The 23327-nt window shown below is 41.9% G+C and overlaps 2 protein-coding genes across 4 annotated transcripts in view; one reads left to right on the forward strand and one right to left on the reverse strand.

Annotated features, from left to right (window-relative positions):
- Positions 1 to 6840: 6840 nt before the first annotated feature.
- gba3 (glucosidase, beta, acid 3) lies at positions 6841 to 11883 on the reverse strand. Its single transcript, XM_088424744.1, has 6 exons — positions 11422 to 11883; positions 10704 to 10928; positions 10164 to 10525; positions 8520 to 8960; positions 7367 to 7490; positions 6841 to 7305 (listed from the first exon to the last, which is right to left on the reverse strand). The coding sequence occupies exons 1-6, from the start codon at positions 11474 to 11476 to the stop codon at positions 7103 to 7105; spliced, it is 1410 nt and encodes a 469-aa protein (XP_088280870.1). The 5' UTR covers positions 11477 to 11883; the 3' UTR covers positions 6841 to 7102.
- Positions 11386 to 23327, forward strand: part of adamtsl3 (ADAMTS like 3) — a 70901-nt gene continuing 58959 nt past the window's right edge. For 2 of the 3 annotated variants that reach the window (XM_088424737.1, XM_088424741.1), the window contains exon 1: positions 17893 to 18004. In XM_088424737.1, the coding sequence (XP_088280863.1) occupies positions 17948 to 18004 (57 nt within the window). In that variant the 5' untranslated portion in view covers positions 17893 to 17947. Of the gene's footprint in view, positions 11487 to 12488; positions 12605 to 17488; positions 17557 to 17892; positions 18005 to 23327 lie in introns of those variants that run through there. The other variant, XM_088424738.1, reaches the window with a different exon arrangement.

Below are 23327 nucleotides of genomic sequence, written 5' to 3' on the forward strand. Positions count from 1 at the left end.
AATTTGACTTAATTGAAGCAAAATCTGATTTGGCCAGATTTCTAAAATAAACAAACACATTGTTACTTATTTAGCCATTTTTTTAGCCATTAAAAACCAAATATTTTGTCGATAAATCACCATTATTTTTCTTTTTTTTTTTATTTACATTGAATGTACGTGATAGCCAATCAAGGCGTGTCCTGCCAACATCACATGACCAAAGCTGTCAAGTCAAGTATTCCTGTTCCCGTTCTTCCTCTTCTACGGAAAAAAACAAAACAAAAACAAAGCGATTAAAAAAAAACAAAAGAGATCAAATATATTGGTTTTCAAGGTCATTTGGGACAAAATATTAAAATGTATTGTTGAATATGGCGAAATAGTTCAACTGTTTGCTTATGGTGGAACAAATTTGGCCCAAAACGAGTGACCTGCTCTGAACCTAAACAGTAAGAAGAAATATGTCGACGGACACACAACAAACATGCTGCTTCACAGCCAGCAAACATGGCACCCAAGTTTACGTTTGACGTCCAAGATTTATTGCGGCAAATCCCGTCATTTGCTGCGAGAGGCATTGAAACGCAGCAAGAATTTTCCCAGCTGACGTGAACTCTGGCTGATCTGCTATTTGTTATCTGGAGATCTTGGCATGAACAGAAATGGTCTGAACATGTAAAGGAAGAAAAAAAAACACATCTTGATTGCCCGCGTTGCTGTCTGACGAAAAGAAAATCGTCGCTAAGCTCATTTCACATAAAACCCACAATATAGTCATTCTTTTCCGAAACACTGGCTTCATTATTTAAAAAAAATAAATAAATAATAATAATAACCCTAACCCGCATGAGTGGTTCTCAAATTGGGGGAGGTGAAGGCACTTTCTGCAGGTATCAGCAAATCGTGTCAGGACCGGCACATACACTTCAGTAGTCTTTTCAAATTCAGAACAGATTAATTGGAACATGAAGTGATATTCCATTTGCTGTGTTATAGTGAATCTTTTGCGAAATGCTTAAAGCCTTTGTTTTAAGTTTTAAACAAACATTGTCATCGGTGTGATTTGCATGCTCGCGAGTTGAGCTGATTGACGGATTAGCTATGCAGTCTCCCTCGTGAAATTCACACACGCTGTTAGGGAGAAAAAAATGGAAAGCAGGGCCGCAGCAGAGCATTGTAAACCTCTTACCTAGATTTCTTTTGGAATACATTGGAATTTCAAGCGTAAACTGCTTGTTATCGTGTTTAGTCAGCTATGGGCTTTACTCTAATTCCGCTTCCGGGCGCCGCTAAGACAAGGCCAACCACGGCTCTCCGTGTGACTACAGTCAACTGATGGGAATGGGAAGGGACAACAGTATATAAATATATACAGTAATAATTGAATATTGAAGTAAATACGTGTACTGCAGTAGTTCCACATCTGAGCATTGCCCATGGCATGTGCATTTACAGTTAGCTCATCTGTTCAATGTCTCATATATATATATATATATATATATATATATATATATATATATATATATATATATATATATATATATATATATATATATATATTAGTACTTTCTTTGAAGCTAGTTACAGATTTTCACAAGTCCTAAGTATTTATAATACCATTCCACCCCGACTAAAATTTCTATTAAAAACACAAATCTGCGACAGCAGGGATTCTCTGTTCTTCCACGTATCGGGGAAGCATTTTGCGCCCGAGCGATTAGCATTTACCGTAAACATTGGCGAAAGCTCCACGAGGGATAAGGGACTCCCCGCGAACCCGTTTACGTTTAGCAAACACTTAAGCGGCCCGCACCTGCGGTACTCGGCATAATACCCACGGAGGCCCCCCCGACTCGTCCCAGACAATTAGCGCGCTCCCCCGAATCAACAGTTGGAGGCGGCGGGGGCCGAGGACCCTCCCGCTGCGGGCGGGCGGGCGCGTGAGAAAGCACTCCTGATTTCTATTAAGTGCCGGAGATTAAAAAGGCGTCCGGCGGGTCGGGTCGGGCCGCTGTTCATTTGAATGCATTAGCGGGGTCCGAGGCGAGATAATTCTCTCATTAGCGCCACTCAAACCCTGAGTGACAACGCGGGTGAGAAGGGGAGCATGTCGTACAACACTTAGAGTTAATTAGGCCGCCGCATTCCCCGACTTGGACGACGGACACCGCGGCTCTCGACGCGACAATCCAGTCCTTCCCCGCGTATTCGCAAATATGCACATTTGATATTGGGGAAATTAACACTCTTTTTTTTTTTATCCTGAGCATAACTTGTTGAAATGTGATCTGTTGGAACGGGAACCGTGTCGTTCAACAAGTTTATGATTGTTTGTTCAGTATATGCCAAAAGACCGCATTCAATAAATGAGTCATATGGAATAATTAATTGAATCAGCTGGAGATATTAAAACCTCTCCGTTTTAGTAATATTCCTGTGTATGAACAAGGATGGACTCGGACGGTGGCACAGTCTGCTTGCTTCTTGAATTGGAAATAATGCTTGAACAATGTTAGCTGCTAACTGCCATCTGACATCCGCCCTCTTACGGCAATTATGCTTAACTTGGCCTACTTGGCTGGCTGACCTCGAATGGTGGCAAAAAAAAAAACAAAAAAAAAACAAATTTTCAAGTTACTGTTTATCGCACCCATACTTTTGGACTTCACTTTTGGAAAATTACAATTTTGGCATATTCTAACTATCTTGCAGCAGTCAAGTGGTAGATGCGGTAGATGAGACGTATGGTGCATTCAAATGTAGTTTCAAACTCTTACAGAATAAAAGGTCATTGATGTATCACATTAATAACTGTAATAATAATCATCATCATCATCATAATTGTGATTTTTTTTTTCTTTTAAATAAAAACACTTAATTTAGTTTCCTGGGATAAAATTGACAAAAAAACAGATCCATATAACTCAAAAATTGTTCCTCGAATTCAGTCAACGATTCACAATACAGTTCTGCAAAAAATAGAAAAATCTGAATAACATGTCCGCCACATATCTGCGCTGTACACATTATCATAATCACAAAGGATAAGACGTCGCTCTTCCCGAGGAGATTGGGGGGGGGTGACGATTTGGATTTTTGGATGTTTTCGGACCCGCTTTGTGCGTGAATATTGGGAGCGCGAGCGAGGTTACGCGTACATGCTTAGTCGCTCGGATTCCGACCTGATAACTACAAAAATGGCAGCTTGTATTCTTACGACGCTCCTATAAATCCTTTTTTGCCTTTTTCGCTCGCTCTTCCCGTGCCATTGTTCCCACGAGACTCGCCTCATTTGCCAGCACACACACACACACACACACGCACAGGTAGCGGCGGGGGATGCGCACACACCTTTGAATCCAAATTCCCGCACCTCCCTCGGCCAAGCTTGAATATTCTGGGGGGCTTTCAATTTTTCAGGTAGGTCCGCGACCCCCCGCCGCCCCCCGCCGCCCCCTCCCCCGAGCGGTGCCGCCGCACTCAAGAATTTCGTTAGTCGGGGTCACGGGAATTCCCGAAGGGCGGGAAAACGAGTGAAAAAGGAAAGCGTTTGACTTGCCTTTCTACTCAGCGTGCTTCTGTCATAATTCCACTTCCTGTCTTCCAGGCAGAACCCCGCTTTTTTCCCCCAACCCACCCACTCTGTCTGTAAGCGTTTTTCATAACTCTGATGTCACGCTTGCGACATCCAAACACGGCTCGGAAGACTTGGAAAAGGAGAGCAAACATTTCCGTGTTCTTTTTCCTTTTTTTTTTGCGCTGGCGTGAATTCTCGCTAAAGTAGGTCAATGGGATTGTCAAAGTTTTCTTTCTCTCTTTGCTCCGCTCAATCGCAAACCAGCAATTGGATTTGAGATTTGGGGGGGAAAGGGAGTGGTCCACGTTTCTTCATCTTGAAAGGGAACCGACAAGCTAATTAGAGATTCCTAATGGGAATATGCAAATGAGGCTAATCGGTAAATAGAAAAAGGTACTTTGATACAATGCGTCCGTTGCGTCTTCTTCTGTCTCCCTTTGTTTAATTGACTGATCATTTTGGTGCAGTGGTTCTCAACCTTTTTTCAGTGATGAAATATCTTTTCAGCCAAGTAACCCATAACCTGAACAAAGGATTTCTGGGTAAAAAAAAACAAAACAAAAGAAAACCCCCCCAAAAAAAACACGCCGTCAGTGTTAGATTTATTAAACTTCATTTGGATTGATTCACCAGAAATAATCAACCAAAAGTGTCCTCTTTTGGAGCATAGAAGCAATCTGTTATCAAAAAGAAATAACTTAATTAAGTCTGAACTGTTCTCGGAAAAAAAAAAAAAAAATATATATATATATATATATATAAATACACATACTGTATATAAATAAATATTTGTCTACAGAAAATATTAATCATTAAATGTTCCGGGATACAGTAGAGAAGCTTTCATAAAAATAAATCATTAACTTAATTATAATTAAATATTAGTCCACAAAAATAATCAACATAAAGTGCCTGTTCTCAAAAAGAAATACAAATAATCAAACAACACAAATAAATCATTGTCATTAACTTGACAGGTAACGAGAGGTGGCACGAGACAAGCTGGGTGGAACCGTTCTGGTATGAGAGATAATCTGGCTTTTCACAATAATGAATCATTTTTTTAATGAACTTATGTTTTCCTGAAACAATTTAGTAATTATGCATGTTTGTTTGTTTTATTTAAAATCTCAAGTACCCCCTAAAGTTCCTTCAAGGAACACCAGGGGTACTAGTACCCCCATTTGAGAACCACTGTTTTAGTGAACATATAAACATAATTCATACATACAATCATACACATATGTACATACAATCATATTTTATATCAAATTTACATGTCACAAACGTTTATACAAGTTTTTATTCAATTTATACACATTTTTTTATATTTAGATATTTTATTCATATTTTTAATACTATATTTTTAAACACTGAGCACAGACATGGATTCACGTTTTCAGTTCAATTTCATAGCTGTGCCATAAAGCGACACCTTAAACAAATACACACATTTGCTTTGCTGGTGGATTGCCCCCTGGTGGCTAGCGAAAAAACTGCAGAGAAGCCGCACTGGACTATAAGCAGCAGGGCTCAAGTCATGAGAAAAAAGTGGCGTCAACTCTTCGCCACAAGTTGGCGTGTTTGAGAGCGGGGGGGCGGGGGGGGGTGTTGCGTTCACAGTTCCTCGCTAAATTATTAAGCTAATTTCCAATAGCTCAATCAATCCCGACTACTTCCTCGCGCTTGCCCGATGCAAACGGCCCCGCCTACCCCGTTCCTTGGGGTAAAAATCTCCGCCCGCAGTGAATGTGATTGAACGTTACAATTAAATGTACTAATTCATCGTCAAAAGCAACTTATCTGCGCGCGTGATATATCTGCCGCTTAATTGGAAAGCCCGTTTCAAAACGCTTCCCTCTTTGACTCTAATCACAATGAATCGGCTCCGAGTAATGAAATGAAGTGGGATATTTGGAGTTTGGCCGCAGGAGTGAATGATTTGGACGCTAATTGATATTTTCCTCCCGAGCGGCAGTCGTTAAGCGCCGCCGCGGCGAGACAAGCGGCCGCGTGTTTACGAAAGGAACAATCGTCCTCGAGACTCCGACCGGGCCTCAGATATTCAAATTTGCGCTTCAACTCGGGCGCCCGCAGGAGCCCGCAAAGAAGTTGGATTATTCATGGCTTCACAATAGCGCGCCGTTCATCATAAGACAAAGGAGAATCTCACTGGCTTTGACGGAGATGGAGAGGGGCCACGGGGGTGTTATTATTCACACGTGCGCGCAAAAAACGGATGCGCTGGCAAATGGGTGGCGCCGTGCGACGTGCTTATGAATGCAAATAAAGTCTCTCCGCTTGGAATATAAATGACATTTTCTCCCGAGCGGGAGCATGAATATTAACTTTTGTACGCCCGCGATGCATCGGGCTTCTCAGTGCTACACCTGACAAGGTGCGTTTTACAAAAATGGAAAACAACACCCAAAAAGTTGGACGTTATTGACTTGACGCCTTAGTTGAACGCATGGGATTAAAAAAATCATCGGCCAACGGGATTTGTACTAAATAAATCGAAAATAAATCGATTCGTTCTCATTTGCTAAGATTCGGAATCAATCCGTCCAGTTTATTTGTATAGCTCTGAGTCACCAAAGTCTCAAAGAGCTTCACAGGTGAAAAGAAGTCACGCACAGACTTCTTTTCAACATAAATACACAAGAGCATCCCCTGAACAAAGCATCCCAAAAAAGGAAGGAAAAACTCCAAAATCCAGATTGGGGAAAATAAGAAATCTTCACAAGGGACAACAGGTGGAAGGAGACCCCTTCTAGGCTCTGCAGAAGTAATACAAAATGCACCGTGATAAAACAAAAATATAAAAGTCTTAACAAAGAGGGAAACGCAGAACAGAAAGGCCTGTTGGCATGCAGCACTCTGAGATCAGAGATAAGGAAAACAAGTTTTCTGCAGTTTTCCTAAAGAGGGCTGTCACAAAAACCTGGAAAAAAAACAACCTTCCACATGCCAAAAGCCTGGAAAAAAAACAACCTTCCACATGCCTAAAGAAAGAAACAATGTCCCCAAAAAACGTCCTGTTTCTGTAATTGAACCCTAATGAAGTATTTTGACCATTTTGGGTCATTTTCTTCCACATCATTCTCGCATGTTTGAGCCCTGCGATGGCACATTCCCAGTAGTATGATAACTGAGTGGTCATGTCGTGCTGAACCTGACATGTTGTCACCATCTGGGTGAAATTTCAGCTCCCTATTGTCTTATTTCCATTTTTCCTTTTGATGTGTAATACTTTTGATGTAAAGATCAAAAGACAAAAAGAATGCACAAAGATGTTTATTTGACATAATTTTCAAGCAGGGGTGATGGTAGACGCCATGCTATTTTGAACTTTGACCATTTGGGTGAAATTTCAGTTCCTAGAGGTCCTTTTTTCCCAATACTTTCCCTTTTGTGTGAATTGTTTTTGATGTAGAGCGAGCGTATATATATATATATATATATATATATATATATATATATATATATATATATAAATGGACTTGCCTTCATCATCTGGCAGGTTGGTGGAGGACATCTTTATCATTTGGCGTGCACAGCTTTGTATTTTGAGATAATCCGTGCGTATTCCAATCCGGAGCGGTATATCGTTCGCTTCCTCTCCGCGTCGGAAAAGTCCACATGGAACAATCCGAAGCGGAGGCTGAATCCGTCGGCCCACTCGAAGTTGTCTAAGAGTGACCAGACAAAGTACCCGCGGACGTTGACGCCGTCTTCTCCGATAGCTGCGCGGAAGGGAGACACGTGAGCTTCCGCCCGCTGACCCCAAAACATCAGTCACCATACCTTTTTCCACTTCCTGGATGGTTTCCTTGAAAAAGTGGCCACGCTGAGCGTCCTCCATCACCAACGGCCCGGCCTGACAGAAGCCATTTTCTGTGATGTAGACCACTGGGTCGCCAAATGTGTCCTGGAAGGTGAAGGTCAAATGAATGGCAAAGAAAGCCTCTGCAAGGCTGATTGTAGTACACAAGGATGAAAAAAAACAAAACAAAACAAACGCGCTTATGGCACACACAAAAAGGCTTACATTTTTTGCCACAAGACGGCACATATATATATATATATATATATATATATATATATATATATATATATATAAACACACTGTATACATATACACACATTGACTTGCGCACGTGTGTACCCATTACATTATGCATTATGCATAATAGCAGTGCATTATGGGTAAAAATGGAAATAATAATGAAACCATAATAATGAGTAATAATGAAACCATGAAAGCAGTAGCCTGTGGCATTATAGGAGAAATTGCTGTGTTTCTACCAGTTTACCCTATATGTACCTAAATCGTTTTTAAATCTTCAATAAAAGTCAATAACCCATAAAACTATGAGGGAGAAAAGGCTATGTTTTTGGAATTTAGCCTACAAGTATGTTCAAATGCATGTGGCCAAATACTTAAAAGGAAATGCTTGTTTATATAACTTAATAAGCAAATAAATGTCTGTTTTTAGCATTTAGTATCCGTTGGAATGGATTTCCAAGTACTTTAGAATATACTTGCAAGTATATTCGAATTTACTTGCAAATACATTTTAACGTTTTTGCAAATTCACTCAAATCTATTTGTTAAAACGGTTGAACATGCATCCAAATTCATTGAAACATGCTAGTAGGCTAAACGCTAAAACAGAAAAACAGCTTTGTTTTTGCACCTATTTTCATTATAGGAACGGTTGAACTATCATAATAAAACCATACATTTATTGATAACAGTTTATTTTCATTTGTTAGGTGCAAGTCAATATGCAATCATGAGAAAAAAAACATAGCTTTGGACAAAATATTACGGGTGAAATGAGACTCCGCCCCCTCAGTTTAACATAGGTCCAAGAAGTCATCGGATGACGCCAAAGCACAAAACTTACATATAACGACAAACAGATTTGATGATACTGGCATGGCGCCCACTTACCTTGATGTAGTTGAGGAGCTTGCGCAAGCCCCACGGCACCACGGCCAACCAGGAGGCGCCACAAATGCTCCAATTCGGATCCAAGACCTCTTCCGTATCCCGGTCGTTCTTTAAGCACATGCGCGGCTCGCCAACGCATCCGCGCGTCACCTTCCGGGACGTGTAATAGTTCAGGGCGAAGAAATCGGCCGCGCCTAACGGCGACGGCTCGTCCTCGGAGAAGGCGGGAAGCCTCGGGCCGCCGTCGAAGCCCAGAGTCTCGCTCTGAGCGTCGACGGCCGCCCGCATCGCGTGGGGATAATCGCCGGTGACGAAGAGCGGCCACGCGAACCATCCCAAGGTGAACGCCAGGGAACGATCCGAAGCCGCCACGTCCGCCGGGTCCTCGGGACGCATTGGCTCGAACCAGTCGCTGTTAATGGCCAGGGACACGGCACCGCCCTGTGAAAAGCCATCTTTTTAATGTCCTTGCTCGATATTCAGCTATTAGCGTCAATTTCCGACCATAAGCCGCACCGGTATGTATATAAGCTGTGGCGGCAAAAAACATTTTGTCACAGATAAGCCGCATCAGACTATAAGCCGCAGGTCATAACATCAGATATTTACGCAGAAAGGTGTTATTTGGAAGTATTTTTATTATTTAAATTGAAAATATTTTTAACAGACCCTTGTTCAAAGTACGGATGGTGACTCGCTACTGGAAAATGAGGCGTACTGTTTTACTCCTCTAGGTGGGGTCCTAGATTCAAGATTCAAGAGTTTTATTGTCATATGTATAGTAATACCAAACAATGAAATTCTTATTCCGTTCACTTTCCCGAGCAGACGACATTCCATAATCGAGCAAATAATAAGGTAGGCAATAAAACAAAAACAAGCAGTAATAGAGCAATAAGGGCATTAATAGTGAACCACTAATAAAAGACTAGAATTATATTCTGATCTTATTAGGGAGTAGATTGAGTGAAAACACTGCATACATATGAGGAAGATAAATATCATGTAGTGCAAAATATTATGCATTTAGCAGCTCTCCTGTTGAGTGGAAATGTACTAAATTCCAGCTGCTTCCTAGAACCAAGAGTGCCATCTAGAGGAGTCAAGAATATCCCAAGTGCTTCATGAAGCTTCGCTTGTCTGTCACGAGAACGAGTGCACCCTGAAATATTTTACAACACCGGACAACGAAAGGACCGTATTTTCCGCACTAAAAGGCGCACCTAAAAGCCTTAATTTTTTTAAAAAAGCTGATGGTGTGCCTTATAATCAGGTGCGCCTTATATATGGATCAATATTGAGATATTGGGATTTGTAGATGGGGAATGAAGTGATAAAGTAAGCTTTACCTGTTTCTTTTGTGTGTTTACACTTGAACAAGGTTGCTCATATTGAGTTGTGATGCTATTGAGAGTTTAGAGTTATTATTGAGTTTTATTGTTATTACTTTGAGTATTACTATCTTGTGATTGATAAGTTTTCAAATACGTCATTAATTGAGGGTGAGCCTTATAATCCGGTGCGCCTTATATATGGCAAACGTTTTCAAATATGTCACCAATTGAGGATGCGCCTTATAGTGCGGAAAATACGGTACTAAAACTCGACTCCCAGGGACACTGAGCATCAGCTTTCTGTACGCACCTGCTTGGACCTGTAAAGCGAGTCGTAGCTGCGCCAAGCCATGACGTGAGCACGTAACATGTTGTGAGCCACCAGGTAGGCGGCGGTTCCCGCTTCTTTCAGGCCCGGCGCGTGGACGCCGTCCTCGTGGCCCAACTTGGCGCACACGTACGGCTCGTTGACGGTGAGCCAGAGTTTTACGCGGTCCCCGAACGTTTGGAAGCAGAAGCGGGCGTAGCGGTCAAAGACAGCGGCGATGGCGGGCGCTTTCCAGCCGCCGCGCTCCTGGAGGGCCTGGGGCAGGTCGAAGTGGTAGAGCGTGACCATCGGGCACACGTCGCATGACAGTAAATCATCAATGACCTTATTGTAGTACTGGACACCTGCGGAAAGACAACATGGCTGCAAATGCCAACTACAGGCTGGTAGAAGACAAAGATTCATAATCATCTGGAGCTTTGCAATTTTAATTGCTACTTTGAAGCTTAACAATCAAAACATTCTGACAGGGTTGCCGTTGCTACTGATCACTTTTGAACATACGTGAGACCTTTTTGGTACCTTTCCGATTGACATATCCTGTGGTCCCATCAGGAAGGAGACGGGCCCAGGAGAGAGATAGGCGGTAATGGGTCAGCCCAAGTTGTTGGATGCACTTTAGGTCCTTTTCCCACAATTCATAGCTGTTGCAGGTCACGTCACCCGTCTGTGCTCCGAACATTCGGCCCCCCTCATGACAAAATGTGTCCCAGATGCTCGGACCCTTGCCGTCCGCTTGCCAACCTCCTGAAAAAAAAAAAAAAAATCATCTGAAGAATGGTTTGAGCCGTTGATAGTTCAAATTTACGTTTCCGTTTGGGATTTGTGACGTCACCGGAAATTACATTTGTGATCAATTGTTGTTATGCATCTGTTCTGTCAATTTACATGCACAGATGAAATGAATAAGACATTTGCCGATTTATCTTGCATGAAATCTGTAATTATGAACTTACTTTACAGAATATAAACAACAAGATCACATTTTAATTCGACGGAGAGAAACATGCGTGAACAACAAATCAAAGGATAAATACAAATATATGCAGAGGACACGAGTAAAAATGTATTTCAATGACTTTAAAACATCTTCGGTGTGTTGCGAAACATTGGGGTGAATTGTGCATGTTTTATGTATACTTATTTGGTTATTTAGAGTTCTTGTAAATTGAGCTTTTAAATAAAGATTTTCAAAAAAACAAACAATGCTTGGTAGCAGCTGTGAAGTTGTTTTACCTACCTTCAATTTGATATGCCGCAGTCGCCGCTCCCCATGCAAAGTCAGGCGGAAACATATTTTTGCAGGTCAGTGTCGTTCTGTGGCCGCTCAACTGCTTGATATTGACTTTACAATAAGTTGTAGTTTTATTTTATTTTCCGTACAAATGGGGCATACGACGCAAGAAGCTAACCCGGAAGTGTGTGACGTTTGGAGACTAAGAAATTCTCACATATTGGCTAACGTAACATTAGTTATTTACATTTCTTGTCGTATAATTTGTGTAATGGTCATAGAAATGTAATCGAACACATTTTCGAAGTATCTTTATTGCTATAAATATCTGGTATACGTTTTCCCGATGGTACAAATATTTTAACTCATCATAACGGGAGTGTCTTTGAAGGCAGCATTCGTAAGACGTGTTTTGCATAAAGGAGGCGGAAAAGCTGTTTTAAAAAAAACGCAATTACTCAAATATTATTTAAACAGAATTTAGTGGTTATTTATATTTTGGGTCTGTTTACACTTCTGAGTGTCATTGTGAAGCTGAGGCGATGGCATTTTAGTGCATTTACTGAAATATTACACACGATGGCGGTAAAGTCAAGGAAGTGACGATTGACTTAATCGTGTGGAAACAGTGCTGACGTTTTTATTTTTAAAATACCTAAGATATTGCAGCTAAAAATAAATCTCGGTCGCCTGATAATGAGTATGACATGTTCTTTTTTTTTTTTTAATCAAATTGTTTTAGTTTTCAGCTTTAAGAAAAAATTGTATTGCGGTTTACAAAACAAGTGGAAGAACATGTCCCGTGCACGTTTATTTTTTTAACACCAGATGACGCTTATGTAAATCAATGGTACAGAAATTCTGGAAAATCATGAAAGATACAAAGCCATTATAAACCAAACTAACAATAATAGCATATTATTTACCTCTTACATAATTTAAGTTTAAGTGTGGGAAATAGGCTACAGCATTGTAGTTAATAGAGAAATTAGCATTGCAAGTGGGCTGAGGCAGGATACCAAAAAAAGTCCATTGAGGTTCTTCTCTCGGTTTCCACTGTCCTTGTATTGAAGATAATGGAGCTGGGTAACCGATACTTGTGGGCTCCTCTCCTGGGAAAGTGTCACCTGCTGACAGAAATTGGTTCCCGGGTTTCTCAAACCCTTGACACCAAGTTCGACAACAAAAGGTATGGAGGCAAACGTTTGTTCTTTAAAACATATTTAAGATGACTTCAGGCCAGTATTTCTTCACCTTGTTGGAGGTTTTTTTTTTTTTTTTTTACCCATTCTTCAGATAGTAGTTTTCACAAATCTTCTATACTCTTAATTTCTGATTTTCTATTGATATTTTGACTGATGTAAGTGATTTTTATTGACATTCCCCTATAGCACAACTCCATCTAGCGGATGCCTAACGCAATGCTAGCCACTACTGTAACTTCTATTCTATTTGCCTTATAATGCAGCGCCCCTTATATTTGAAAATACTTAAAATAGAGAGTACTGTAGGTCATTTTATTAGTGCAGAAAGTGAATTGTGGATCATTACCTTGTTCAAAGAACAAAACAAACACAGTGCATGGAAAGTGAAGCTTTATGAAGCACTTGTGTTATTGTTGTACTCCACCAGATGGTGCTAGGTTTAAAAATACACACTATTGCAGTAGAAATGTATGAAATGTCCTCTGCCTTTTTGAACCAAGAGTGCCATCTAGTGGAGCCCAAAAATTTCACAAGTGCTTCATGAAGCTTCATTTGTCCATCGGTAGTCAGAGGAACTAAACAACAGTGTATCTGTGGGCCCACAGATAAGATCAAGCAGCTCAATCGGGTGACTTTGGGAATTTGTTTGTTTGTTTGTTTGTTTGTTTTCCTCAACATTTTGTCAACAAAGTGTAAAAAGTCTGCATGGTGCTGTGCGGCGACCTCCGAGGGGAGCGGAGGCCAGCCGAGCGAGTCGCGAGGGAATAACCCCCCTCGTAACCCATTTCAGATTTGCGGATTAGGAAATCTAATTGCCAACGATCCGCGGCCAAATGTTTACAGAAAACAGCTGCTTAAATAGGCACTTAGAAGGAATTAGAAAAAAAAAAAAACATTTTGGGGGTTGGCAAGCCGGGCAGCAACACAGGCAATGTCTTTGTTTTGGGAGTGTTGGTTGAAGGCCCCCGGCCGGCCGGGCACAGGCGGGAGCCAAAAACAATGTGGCTCGCTTTACTTTCCCGACCTGACTGAGCTTAGTTGCCTAGTTGGGTGTTATGCACGCTATGCTAAAAGGCACCGCGTGACCCTTTTGTGCTTCTATTTTAGACGGATCCTTGGAGCTGCCAGTGCGGGGTAAACATTTTGTAACTGGCAAACTCAATTGAACGTACAGGGGACCCCCGGTTTACGACGTCCTGCCTTACGTTTTTTTTTCAGCTTACGACGAAGACGTCGTTTTTTTGTCCCCTCTTTACGCCTTTTTTTTTTTTGCCTTACTATAGCTCAAACATGGCGGTCAGTGTGCGTAGGTGACACTCGGCGCTCATACGTGTATGCACGTGTCACCGATTACATCACTACTATGCTGGTGTGCTATTGGTCAGCGTCACGACTCCCTAAGATGCTGGACTACTATTGGTCGGTACCCGTAAACACTAAGATGCTGGTATGCAATTGGTCGGAGTCACTCGTTCCAAAATGGTGGAACGTTAAAGATTTGTTCTCCTTTGAGTTCCAACAAAAACTTATTTATAGTACATTTTAGTGCTTAATTCAAACTTGTTACAGAGGAACATATATGGAAACGAAACTGGAGATAAATACAAATAAGGCTAAGGTAGCCTAGCCTACCCCAGGCTACCTTAGACTTCTTTGTATTAGCCTACTAAGCGAGGCTACCCTCACTAGAAAATATGATCATAACAAGCTTTCACGTCCCTCAAAGGTAAATAAATCCTTTATATGTTTTTTATTTATGATGTTTTTTAATTGTATGCTTATATATGATATATAAGTGGCTCGTACTATACTATTTTGATACCAATTTTTAATATGTATATACAATTTTGATGTTTTTACCTGGGGTTTTACAGACATGAGCTAATTAACATAGGTTTTGATCGCCCGGCATACGGCGAATTCGCGTTACGATCCCAACCGCGGAACGGATTAATCTTGTAAACCGGGGGCCCACTGTATTTGAGACACATTCAATCGTACGTGGAAGCTAAATGCTAAAAACATGGTTCTCGTTCCCGCTGGTATTGACTCACAGGTCTACGATCGTTGGGTACCTACCACTGATGAATATGTAGCCGAAAATCAGAAAGAATTGGGAAGCTAAATTGTCCCCCCATTCTGCGGTAGACTAAGTTGCGGGGGTCCGGGTTTTTCTCGTCACGCTCGCATCGGTTGCGCAGTCGCATTTGCGACACGCTGGAGCAGACGTCGGAGTGCAAAAACAAACCGGCGGCTGTCCCACGAAGAAGCATGTAGCTGGCAAATTCCTGGCCCGCTCTTTGAACCCATGTGACAAGCAGCACTTTGACTCCCGGCCCGTCAAACAGCTCCGTTTGGGCTCGGCCTGAAGGGGAGACAACCGGGTTACTCATATGGACGCGGGGGGTGGCTGCCATGACCTCCGAAGAGAACGTTTAGCAAGGAAATCTCGGCGCGCAATGTACATACTGGCGTAATTCCGTAGGAAAACAAACGGCGGCATCCGATCGCCTTGAGAGAAAAGTCATCCGCGATTAAGCGTTTCCAGAGGCTAAAAATAAAGCGGCAACCCAGGAAAGTTCATTTTGCGCCAGCGATCCGGCTTGTAACATGAGGATGTGGCTGAGCTTTTGCGCTCTCAATGTCAACTATTCATGATATTCGCACTGTGGGGGCGGGGTCAGAGTTCAAGAGCGTCTTATGAATTTGCCGCCAACAAACCGGCCTTTAAAGAAATATTTCCAGGATGAAACTCGGGTCTTAAGGGGGTTTGTCTGACTTTCCGAGAGGCGGGGGGGGGGGGGGGGGGGGGGTCATAAACATTTGCATTCCTGCGCTCAGCTTGTTAATGGAGATTAAGTCCAATTGGAGCCTGCGTGTCAGCCAGCAATTCAGGTGGCTCATACTTGGCATACCTGCACTATTGTAAGCTTGCCCACATTCCCTCGCAGATTTGCTCCGCTCTTCCGAAAAAAAACAAGCTGAGCCCCCGACACTTTCCCTTTTATGACTTTCGAAGTGATCGCATCGCCTTATCTCAAAGCTGACAATTTCTTTTTAGGAAGGTCAAAGTGACATTTGACCGCCCGCAAGTGGGAGAGGGTGTTTGTGACATCCGAGTCATAAAAAAAGAAAGGAAAAAAAAAAACACATTTCGCTTTAAAAGAACTTGTATCAGAAAGAATCCAATTATGGGTCAAAAAGAAACATACTGCAGTTTTTTTTCATTTAACCAAGAACGTCGTATCAAAATTAATAACCGCCAAATCAGAAAGTTGGGTTGTTATCTGGGTTACTCGTTAATAGTGACCCAATTTTTTGACTTACGTAAAAAACACCAAATGTTATGTTGGTGTCAATTTCGACCAATTTGGGCCATTGATAATTTTTTTTTTGACAAAAAGCATTATAAAAACACTTAGAGGCTCAAAATTGTCATTTAGAACCCATTTTACCTTTGTTCCTGAGTGGTTGATACAATTAGTGCAAAATTAACCCAAATTGTGTCAAAAAAGGACTGGCCCAGTACGTTGAGGTCAAATGATTAATTTGCAGAACAAACCAAATTTTTGCTGTTGTTTTCTGGTTTTGCATTCAACAAATGTTGGGATATAATTGAATCACTCATAGTGTTGGGTTGGTTTGTGTTTGGCCCAATTTGGGTTATTTTGGACCGAATTGTTTTTTAAAGTGTACACAGGTCGGACCCTATATTGGCAGCTGCAGCTGCTGTGGCTAATGCTAATGCCGTAGCGATTTAATTCACTCTAAAAGTCTTAAGTTAAAAAATAAGAAAACAATTACGGGTCCAAACAGAACCAACTCCCACTTGCCTCATATTGCTCCCATTTTGTTTTTGTTTTTTTATTTAACCAAGAAAGTTGAGTTAAAAATGAATAACCCACAAGTCAGAAAGTATGGTTGTTTTTTTGGATCACTCATTAATTTTGACCCAACTTTTTGGGTTACATCAAAAATACCAAATCTTCTGTCGGCCCATTTTTAACCGTTTGAATGTGTGTGAGTGCTTTAATGCAGTTAGTGCGAAATTAACCCAAATGGGGTGAAAAAGGACTACCCCATTGTATTGCGCTTTTTTTTACCATAATCGATGTCAAATGAATTATTAGCAAGCCAACCCCATTTTTGTTGTTGTTGTTAGTTTCTGATTCGACTTACTATGTACAAACATACCCTAAGTTGGGCCAAACATGGCCCATCCAAATGTTTTGGTTCATTCTCTTAGTTTGATTACCGTATTTTCCGCACTAGAGGCGCACCTAAAAGCCTTTTTTTTTTTTTTTTTAAGGTGATGGTGCGCCTTATAATCAGGTGCGCCTTATATATGGATCAATATTGAGATTGGGATTGGTAGATGGGGAATGAACTGATAAAGTTGACCTGTTTCTTTTGTGTGTTTACAGTTAAACAAGGTTGCTCATATTGACATTGAGTTATGATGCTGTTGCGAGTTTAGAGTTATTATTGTCATTACTTTGAGTATTACTATATTGTGATTGAAAAAGTTTGAAAAATATGTCATTCATTGAGGGTGCGCCTTATAATCCGGTGCGCCTTATAGTTCGGAAAATACGGTAATTTGACTCGTTAACAATTGATGAAATGAATTAATACGAAACGAGAGTTTTTTGGAGAATTTATGTAACTGGTTCCAAATTCATGAGGGACCCAAGCGGGTTATTGATTTTGATTCAAATTTTTGGAATTGAATTGAATTTGTAAATGAATTGGTCATACCGTTGTGTTAGGCCCTCTTTTGACCCACATGATTTATTTTGGACTCCAAAATGTTTTCAGAGTGTATCAACCCGTCCAAGCGTCTTGTTTAAACCAATCTTTTTATTCAGTCCAGGTGTCCAGTGGCAGCGGCCTGGCGCGTGCGCTGACAGCAGCTCTTCAGCAGATGATTGAAAAGGTGAGCGTGTCCAACTTTACAATTCGCAAGCTCTGCAGTCCACGAAACATGTTTCTTTAAACTTCCCCTACCCGCCCCTCCTTTTTTTTTTCTCTTTTTTTCTTGACTCCCGCTGGTATGCAAACATAAATTTAGCAGCAACGTGTTCGCACCGGGAGCGACATATCTCCGCGCGTTACGTCACACGTCACTTGACGCGCGCGCTTTCAGTGCGGGAGCCGAGCTGAGTCAACAGCCCTCCCTGACCCCCGCCCCACCCCGCCCCACCCCACCCACAAGGACTCCCACGCCCCCTCCGCACTGTCACACGCATGCACGCAACAAGCGGAGGCAAAAGCGACGCGATCGCTGGTCTCCGTTCAGTTCGCCAAGGCGCGGGATTTGGGGAGAGATGACGGGGGGCGGCCGGGCCGCCGCTGCGTTGCTTCTCTTGGCGTTTGGGCTCGAGGTAAGCGCAGCGACGCAGCCGTCCGGAAGTCGCCGAGCTCTCGTCGTGGATTGCTTTCAGCTATGCGCGTTACTGCTGTTAGTGAATGCTCAATATAATAGTAAACTTTTCTTATATATATATGTATATATATATATATATATATATATATATATATATATATTTGATGCCATTTTTTCATAAGTTCCTGATAACAACACCAGGTTCACCATATCAATCATTTTGATATATTTTAGGTATTTTAGTAACAATTTCAGGAAATGTCTGGCAATTTTCTTTTCTTATTTGTGAATTTTTACATATGATTGTAAAAATACTTGAAGACAGGAGTCGATAGTTGTATCGATACATGGGGGAAAAAAAGAAGATTTTGTATTTCTTGTTTTTTAATAATATACCAGGTTCTGATTCCACCTTTGCTTTTGACACATGAAATTTCCCCCCCGAAATAACGATGACAGATCATTTGAAAGAAATAGTTATCCATTTCAATATAGCAGCTGATACTAGTATCAGTTAAACTATAACCCAATTGTGGGTCAAAAAAAGGGTCGACCCAATATCTGGGTCAATTTGACCCAACTTTCTGGGTTATTTATTTCAGTATAATAATAATCGTTAGATGGTTCTAATTCTTTTGTCAATCGTGTCAAATGTCATTGAATTGAATGTCATTGAATTTTTTTAGAAGTTATATTTTCGGAATACTTCAAAAAAAAAAAAAAGTCACCTGACCGTTCCTAGGCGGCATACATCTCATATATATCAGATGGCGCGTGTCGTCCTAATCAGCGGCACGTATGCCGCCAGCTCCCGCTAATCGCCACTTCGGCTTGCTATCGCCACGCAACGGATGGCGGGAAGAGCGGCGAGAGCTCCTGGCGCTAGTCCGGCCTTCATTTAGTCGGCCCTTTCAGCGGCGGAGATCACAAAGGCCGTCATCCGGCGCTATACTCAATCACCTTTTTAACCTCTGTGCGGTCATTTGTCAAATCCTTCGATCTGTACATCAAAAGCATTTCACGTCGAAGGGAAGGCATTGAAAAAATCCACTAGGGAGCTGAAATTTCACCCGGATGGTGGCAACATGTCAGAGTTCAACATGGCACGCCCATTTCATGGCTCCCACCTGGCTCTGACCTTCCTGTGTGGAGTTTGCATGTTCTCCCCAAGCCTGCGCGGGCCCTCTACAGGCACTTCGGCTTCCCCCTATATTCCAATACTATGCATGGCAGGCGAATTGGACATAATAAATTGTCCTTAGGTGTGATTGGATGCATGAATGATTGTTCGTCTCAGTGTGCTCTGCGATTGGCTGGCAACCAGTTTAGGGTATTTCCCTGCCTACTGCCCGAAGCCAGCTGAGATAGGCGCTTAGCAAGCCTGCGATCCTTGTTAGAATAAGGCGGCTCTAGAAAATGGATATATATATACAAATACAATTTTTTTCTAATCAATTTGCTCTTAATTTGAAAAGAATGTGATGTTTTCGTCTCTAACGTCCAACGTCAAGCAATTGTCCCTCAACATAAATTTTGTTTGTACATGTTAAATATAAAGAACCTAAAAAAATGTTTTGTTCAGAACAAAATACTTTAAACGGGAAAAACAAGGAACCTTCATTAAAAATGTGAATCGACTGACAGCTGTTCACTACGTATGCATTTACCGTTATGTATATATGTTTAGTTGCGGGAAAAACAGGCATTGAAAAGTATTGAATCAGACTTGCGGATACTCGCCTAAACCCTGCGTGTAATTTGCTGTCTTTTCGTTAGTTTTGTCTTGATTTGTTTGAGGGTGAATCCGAATTTCTCAACTAGCTTACCTGGGTAAACATTTCCTTGGGAACGTTGTGTACTTGTATCTTTGGGCCGGTCCAAACACGAGCCGGGTCCGCTAATCGGTCAAGCGCACGAGCGCAGCCCGCACCTGGACGGGCGCGGTAGGGCCCCTCTTCTCGAGCTTCTTTGCGACAGCGGCGCGGCGAGGGAGCTCCCCGTCGAGGCGGCGGCCAAAACACGCCAAGCGTGTGTTGCGAGGCCGGCATGAATCAGCACATTTTCTGCCACCGGCGTGACCCGCTAGCTGGACTTGAGACGGCCCGTCAACGGGCGGTCCCGCGAGGCGACCCTCTCATGTCAGACCTCGGGTCAGCGTCTCGGCGCGGCTATTCCGGTGAAGAAGAATGGCGCTCTATGCTCCTCTTTGGTCTTTGGAGGTCCTCTTGTGTGCGATTTGCGTGTGTGGGCCGAGTGGCCTGTGGCTCTGACCCTAAATGGAATAGACCTTCCTTTGTGGGTGACATAATGGCATACCTTAAGTCAGCCTCGGAGGGCTCTCGGCCCGTTCCCCGCATTCGCGCGGCCGTGCAGAATCTTCCCGGAAAAGAAAGGAGACAAATGTGCCCTGAAGAAGCAGCCGTCTGATTCTTACGCCGCAAAAGAAGTTGGCTCAAACGGAACACAAAAAGAAGAAGGAGATCAACTTTTTCACTTTTACCCAGTCCAATTTGAGCCAATCTGGGCTGGTTTTAACCCAGCTGGTTTTGTGATTTATTTTTTTAACCAGCATCATTCACACAAAATAAGTTTTCCCGTTTTTGACCCAATTTGTGTTATGTTTGAGCCAAGTGAATTGTGAAATCGTTTAACTGTTTTGTGTTTGTTTGTTTTGATCCCTTTTTTAAAAAATAATTCAAAGGGGTCACAAATAACCCGAATCAGGTCTGAAGGGGGACTAGCCCAACTTGTGATGTTATTCATTTTATCCAATCCAAAAAGTTGATTCAGTCCTTTCTTGACCCAATTTAGGTTTTGTTGGACCAACTGTTTTGGAAAATGACCCTAACTGGGTCAAAAGGGGAGCAATCCAACATTTAAAGTGACTGTTTTTATTTTATCCAAGAAGTTGATTCAGTCCTTTCCTGACCCAATTTAGAGTATTTTTGGACCAACTGTTTTGAAAAAGAACCCAAATTGCATCAAAAGGGGACCAAGCCAAATTTTCGAGTTTTTCAGTTTATGCCAAAATTTGGGTCAGTCCTTTCTTGACCCAATTTAGGTTAGTTTTGGATCCTTTTGAAAAAATAACCCAAATCGGGTCAAAAGTTGTGTTGGCCACCCAACTTTTTAAGTTATTTATATTATTCGAAAAGTCAAAACAAAATTTTGATTCAATTTGGGTAATTTTTTACCAAGCTGTTTTAGAGGAAATTTTAAACATTTTCACTAATCACCGCCAAAAAAAAAAAAATCATAATTGGTTGAAAACTACCCCCAAAAGTCCTTTCTTTGAATTTGTTTGACACGATTTGGGTTATATTTCACCCCGAATGTTTTTGTGATGTTTATTAAACCGTTCTTTTTTTACGCTCTGTCAAAAATGACCCAAATCAGCGCAAACAGGGAGCAACCCGTTTTTATTTATTTATTAATTTTACTCAGAAAGTTGAATCGGTCCAATTTTTGATGCAATTTGGGTTATTTTTGACTGCGCTTTCTGTGTGAAAATCGCACAACAATACTCTTCTGTCGCAGCGCTTGGCCGATCCAATTCCTTTTAATGATCCCGCTGGAATTCACAAGGAAGCCGGCAACAAGAAGCAACAAATTGTCGTGTTTATTTAAGGAAATGGCCCCACTTAACGTTTGAATGCAGCCTCCCATGGATACACGGGGAAGCCGCTGGCAGGATCCAGATGGGTCCAGTCGAGCAAACGGTCCCGAGTTTGTCCCCTCGCAAAAAAACAAACCGATTCGACCCGATTGCGTGATCATAAAGACGGAGATTCAGCTTTGGCGCGCGTCTTAGTTGCGGGAAGGGGAAGCGAATGAAAACGGAGAGAGATTGTTCCCGTTCGTTCGAAGAGTCTTCGGAACATCTGGCTCGTGATGGATGGATGGAGCAAGTTCTTGGAGCGTGTTAACAAGAAGGACTGCTTTCAGTTACACAAGAAAAGCTTTCATTCTCATCCCATTGTTGCCATCTGGTCTTCATCTCTGCCGAGAGCGCCTTCCCTTCAAAACGGGCGCGTGCGTAATATCAAGCTGAATTGAAGTGGTGCTTAGCAAAGCGCGGAGCGTCACCGGCGTTGTCGTGTCAGCAGCTCGCCGTAGGTGTGCCGAGATGCTCCTGTTCCAAATTGGGACGGGCCGGCGTTGGTCCCGCCAGGGCTTGGCGGAAAACCCTGAAACTCCATCCCGCTCTTGGTAGACTGGTGAGTAAAAAGTCACCGGGAACAAAATAAGAAACGGCAGGTTCCAGAGAAAGTACTTGCAATGGACACTGGCAAAGAGTGAGCGAAGGCAGTGGAAAATTGGAGTTATTGAAACGCCGGCCTGCGCAAATACACCGGTGCCTCGACTTTCCGATTGAGAGCCAGAATCGGAATTGCAAATGCCATGTACGTCCCTGCGCTGAGAAAAAAAAAGGAGGAAAAAAAACCCAGCGATAAATGCAGCATGATGCCCTTGCATGTGGGCAAGGAGATCCCCTTTGCCTATGCACTTTTAGACACCTATTGAACAGGACAGAGGTGGCGCTACATCTAGGCCAGGGTGACTGAGAAGTCTGTTGGAAATCTGTCAAGCCCCAGTTTTTTCCCTTCAGCATTTTATTTGAGACTTTGAAATGTATTTATTAGTTATATGTGATGCAGGGTACAGAATTTGGATTCAGGAGAAATAGTGGAGCTGTAGAAGGTCGATGACAGAAGTGAATTTGGGTCAGTGAAGGGAAAAAAAAAGATTGGCAGAATTTTCATTTTTATGATTATCCCAGAATTCTTTTTTTCTCTCTGTATTCTCCCTGCTGTTTGTAATGAAAAATGCTCAAAATCTTAAACACTAAAGTCAATATTACATTTTGGTCAGAATACTCAATTGAATAGCAACCTATGTCCAGAAAATTAATCTGATTCACAATGTTAATAATACCTCCCTCCCTCCCGTTTTTTTCGAATTATTCGAATACATTAACACTTTATTTTCAACAGTCCTACTTAGCAAAAAGAAAAAAGAAAAACAAATCTAATTTAACCACAACTTTAAAAAAAAATAGACTCAGAAACTAAACTTGTAAAAAGTAACATGACTCAGACTAGACAGTTTGAACCAACAGTTTGAGAGTTTGACTTGACGTTCTAACAGCATGTCACGGAGCAGCTGGAATTGAAATCCTCTCAGACATCAAGCTTGAATAGCGTAATGAAGCAAACTAAAAAATCACGCAACTAATACATTAAGGAACAATCCAGTCATATGACTAAATCTGACAATGGTGATCTTTGAATAATAATGACAAAAGGTGACAACTCCATAGC

This window comes from Hippichthys cyanospilos, chromosome 1 (genome assembly GCF_059441005.1).
Source record: "Hippichthys cyanospilos isolate Australia breed blue-spotted pipefish chromosome 1, RoL_Hcya_1.0, whole genome shotgun sequence".
NCBI classification, from domain to species: domain Eukaryota; kingdom Metazoa; phylum Chordata; class Actinopteri; order Syngnathiformes; family Syngnathidae; genus Hippichthys; species Hippichthys cyanospilos.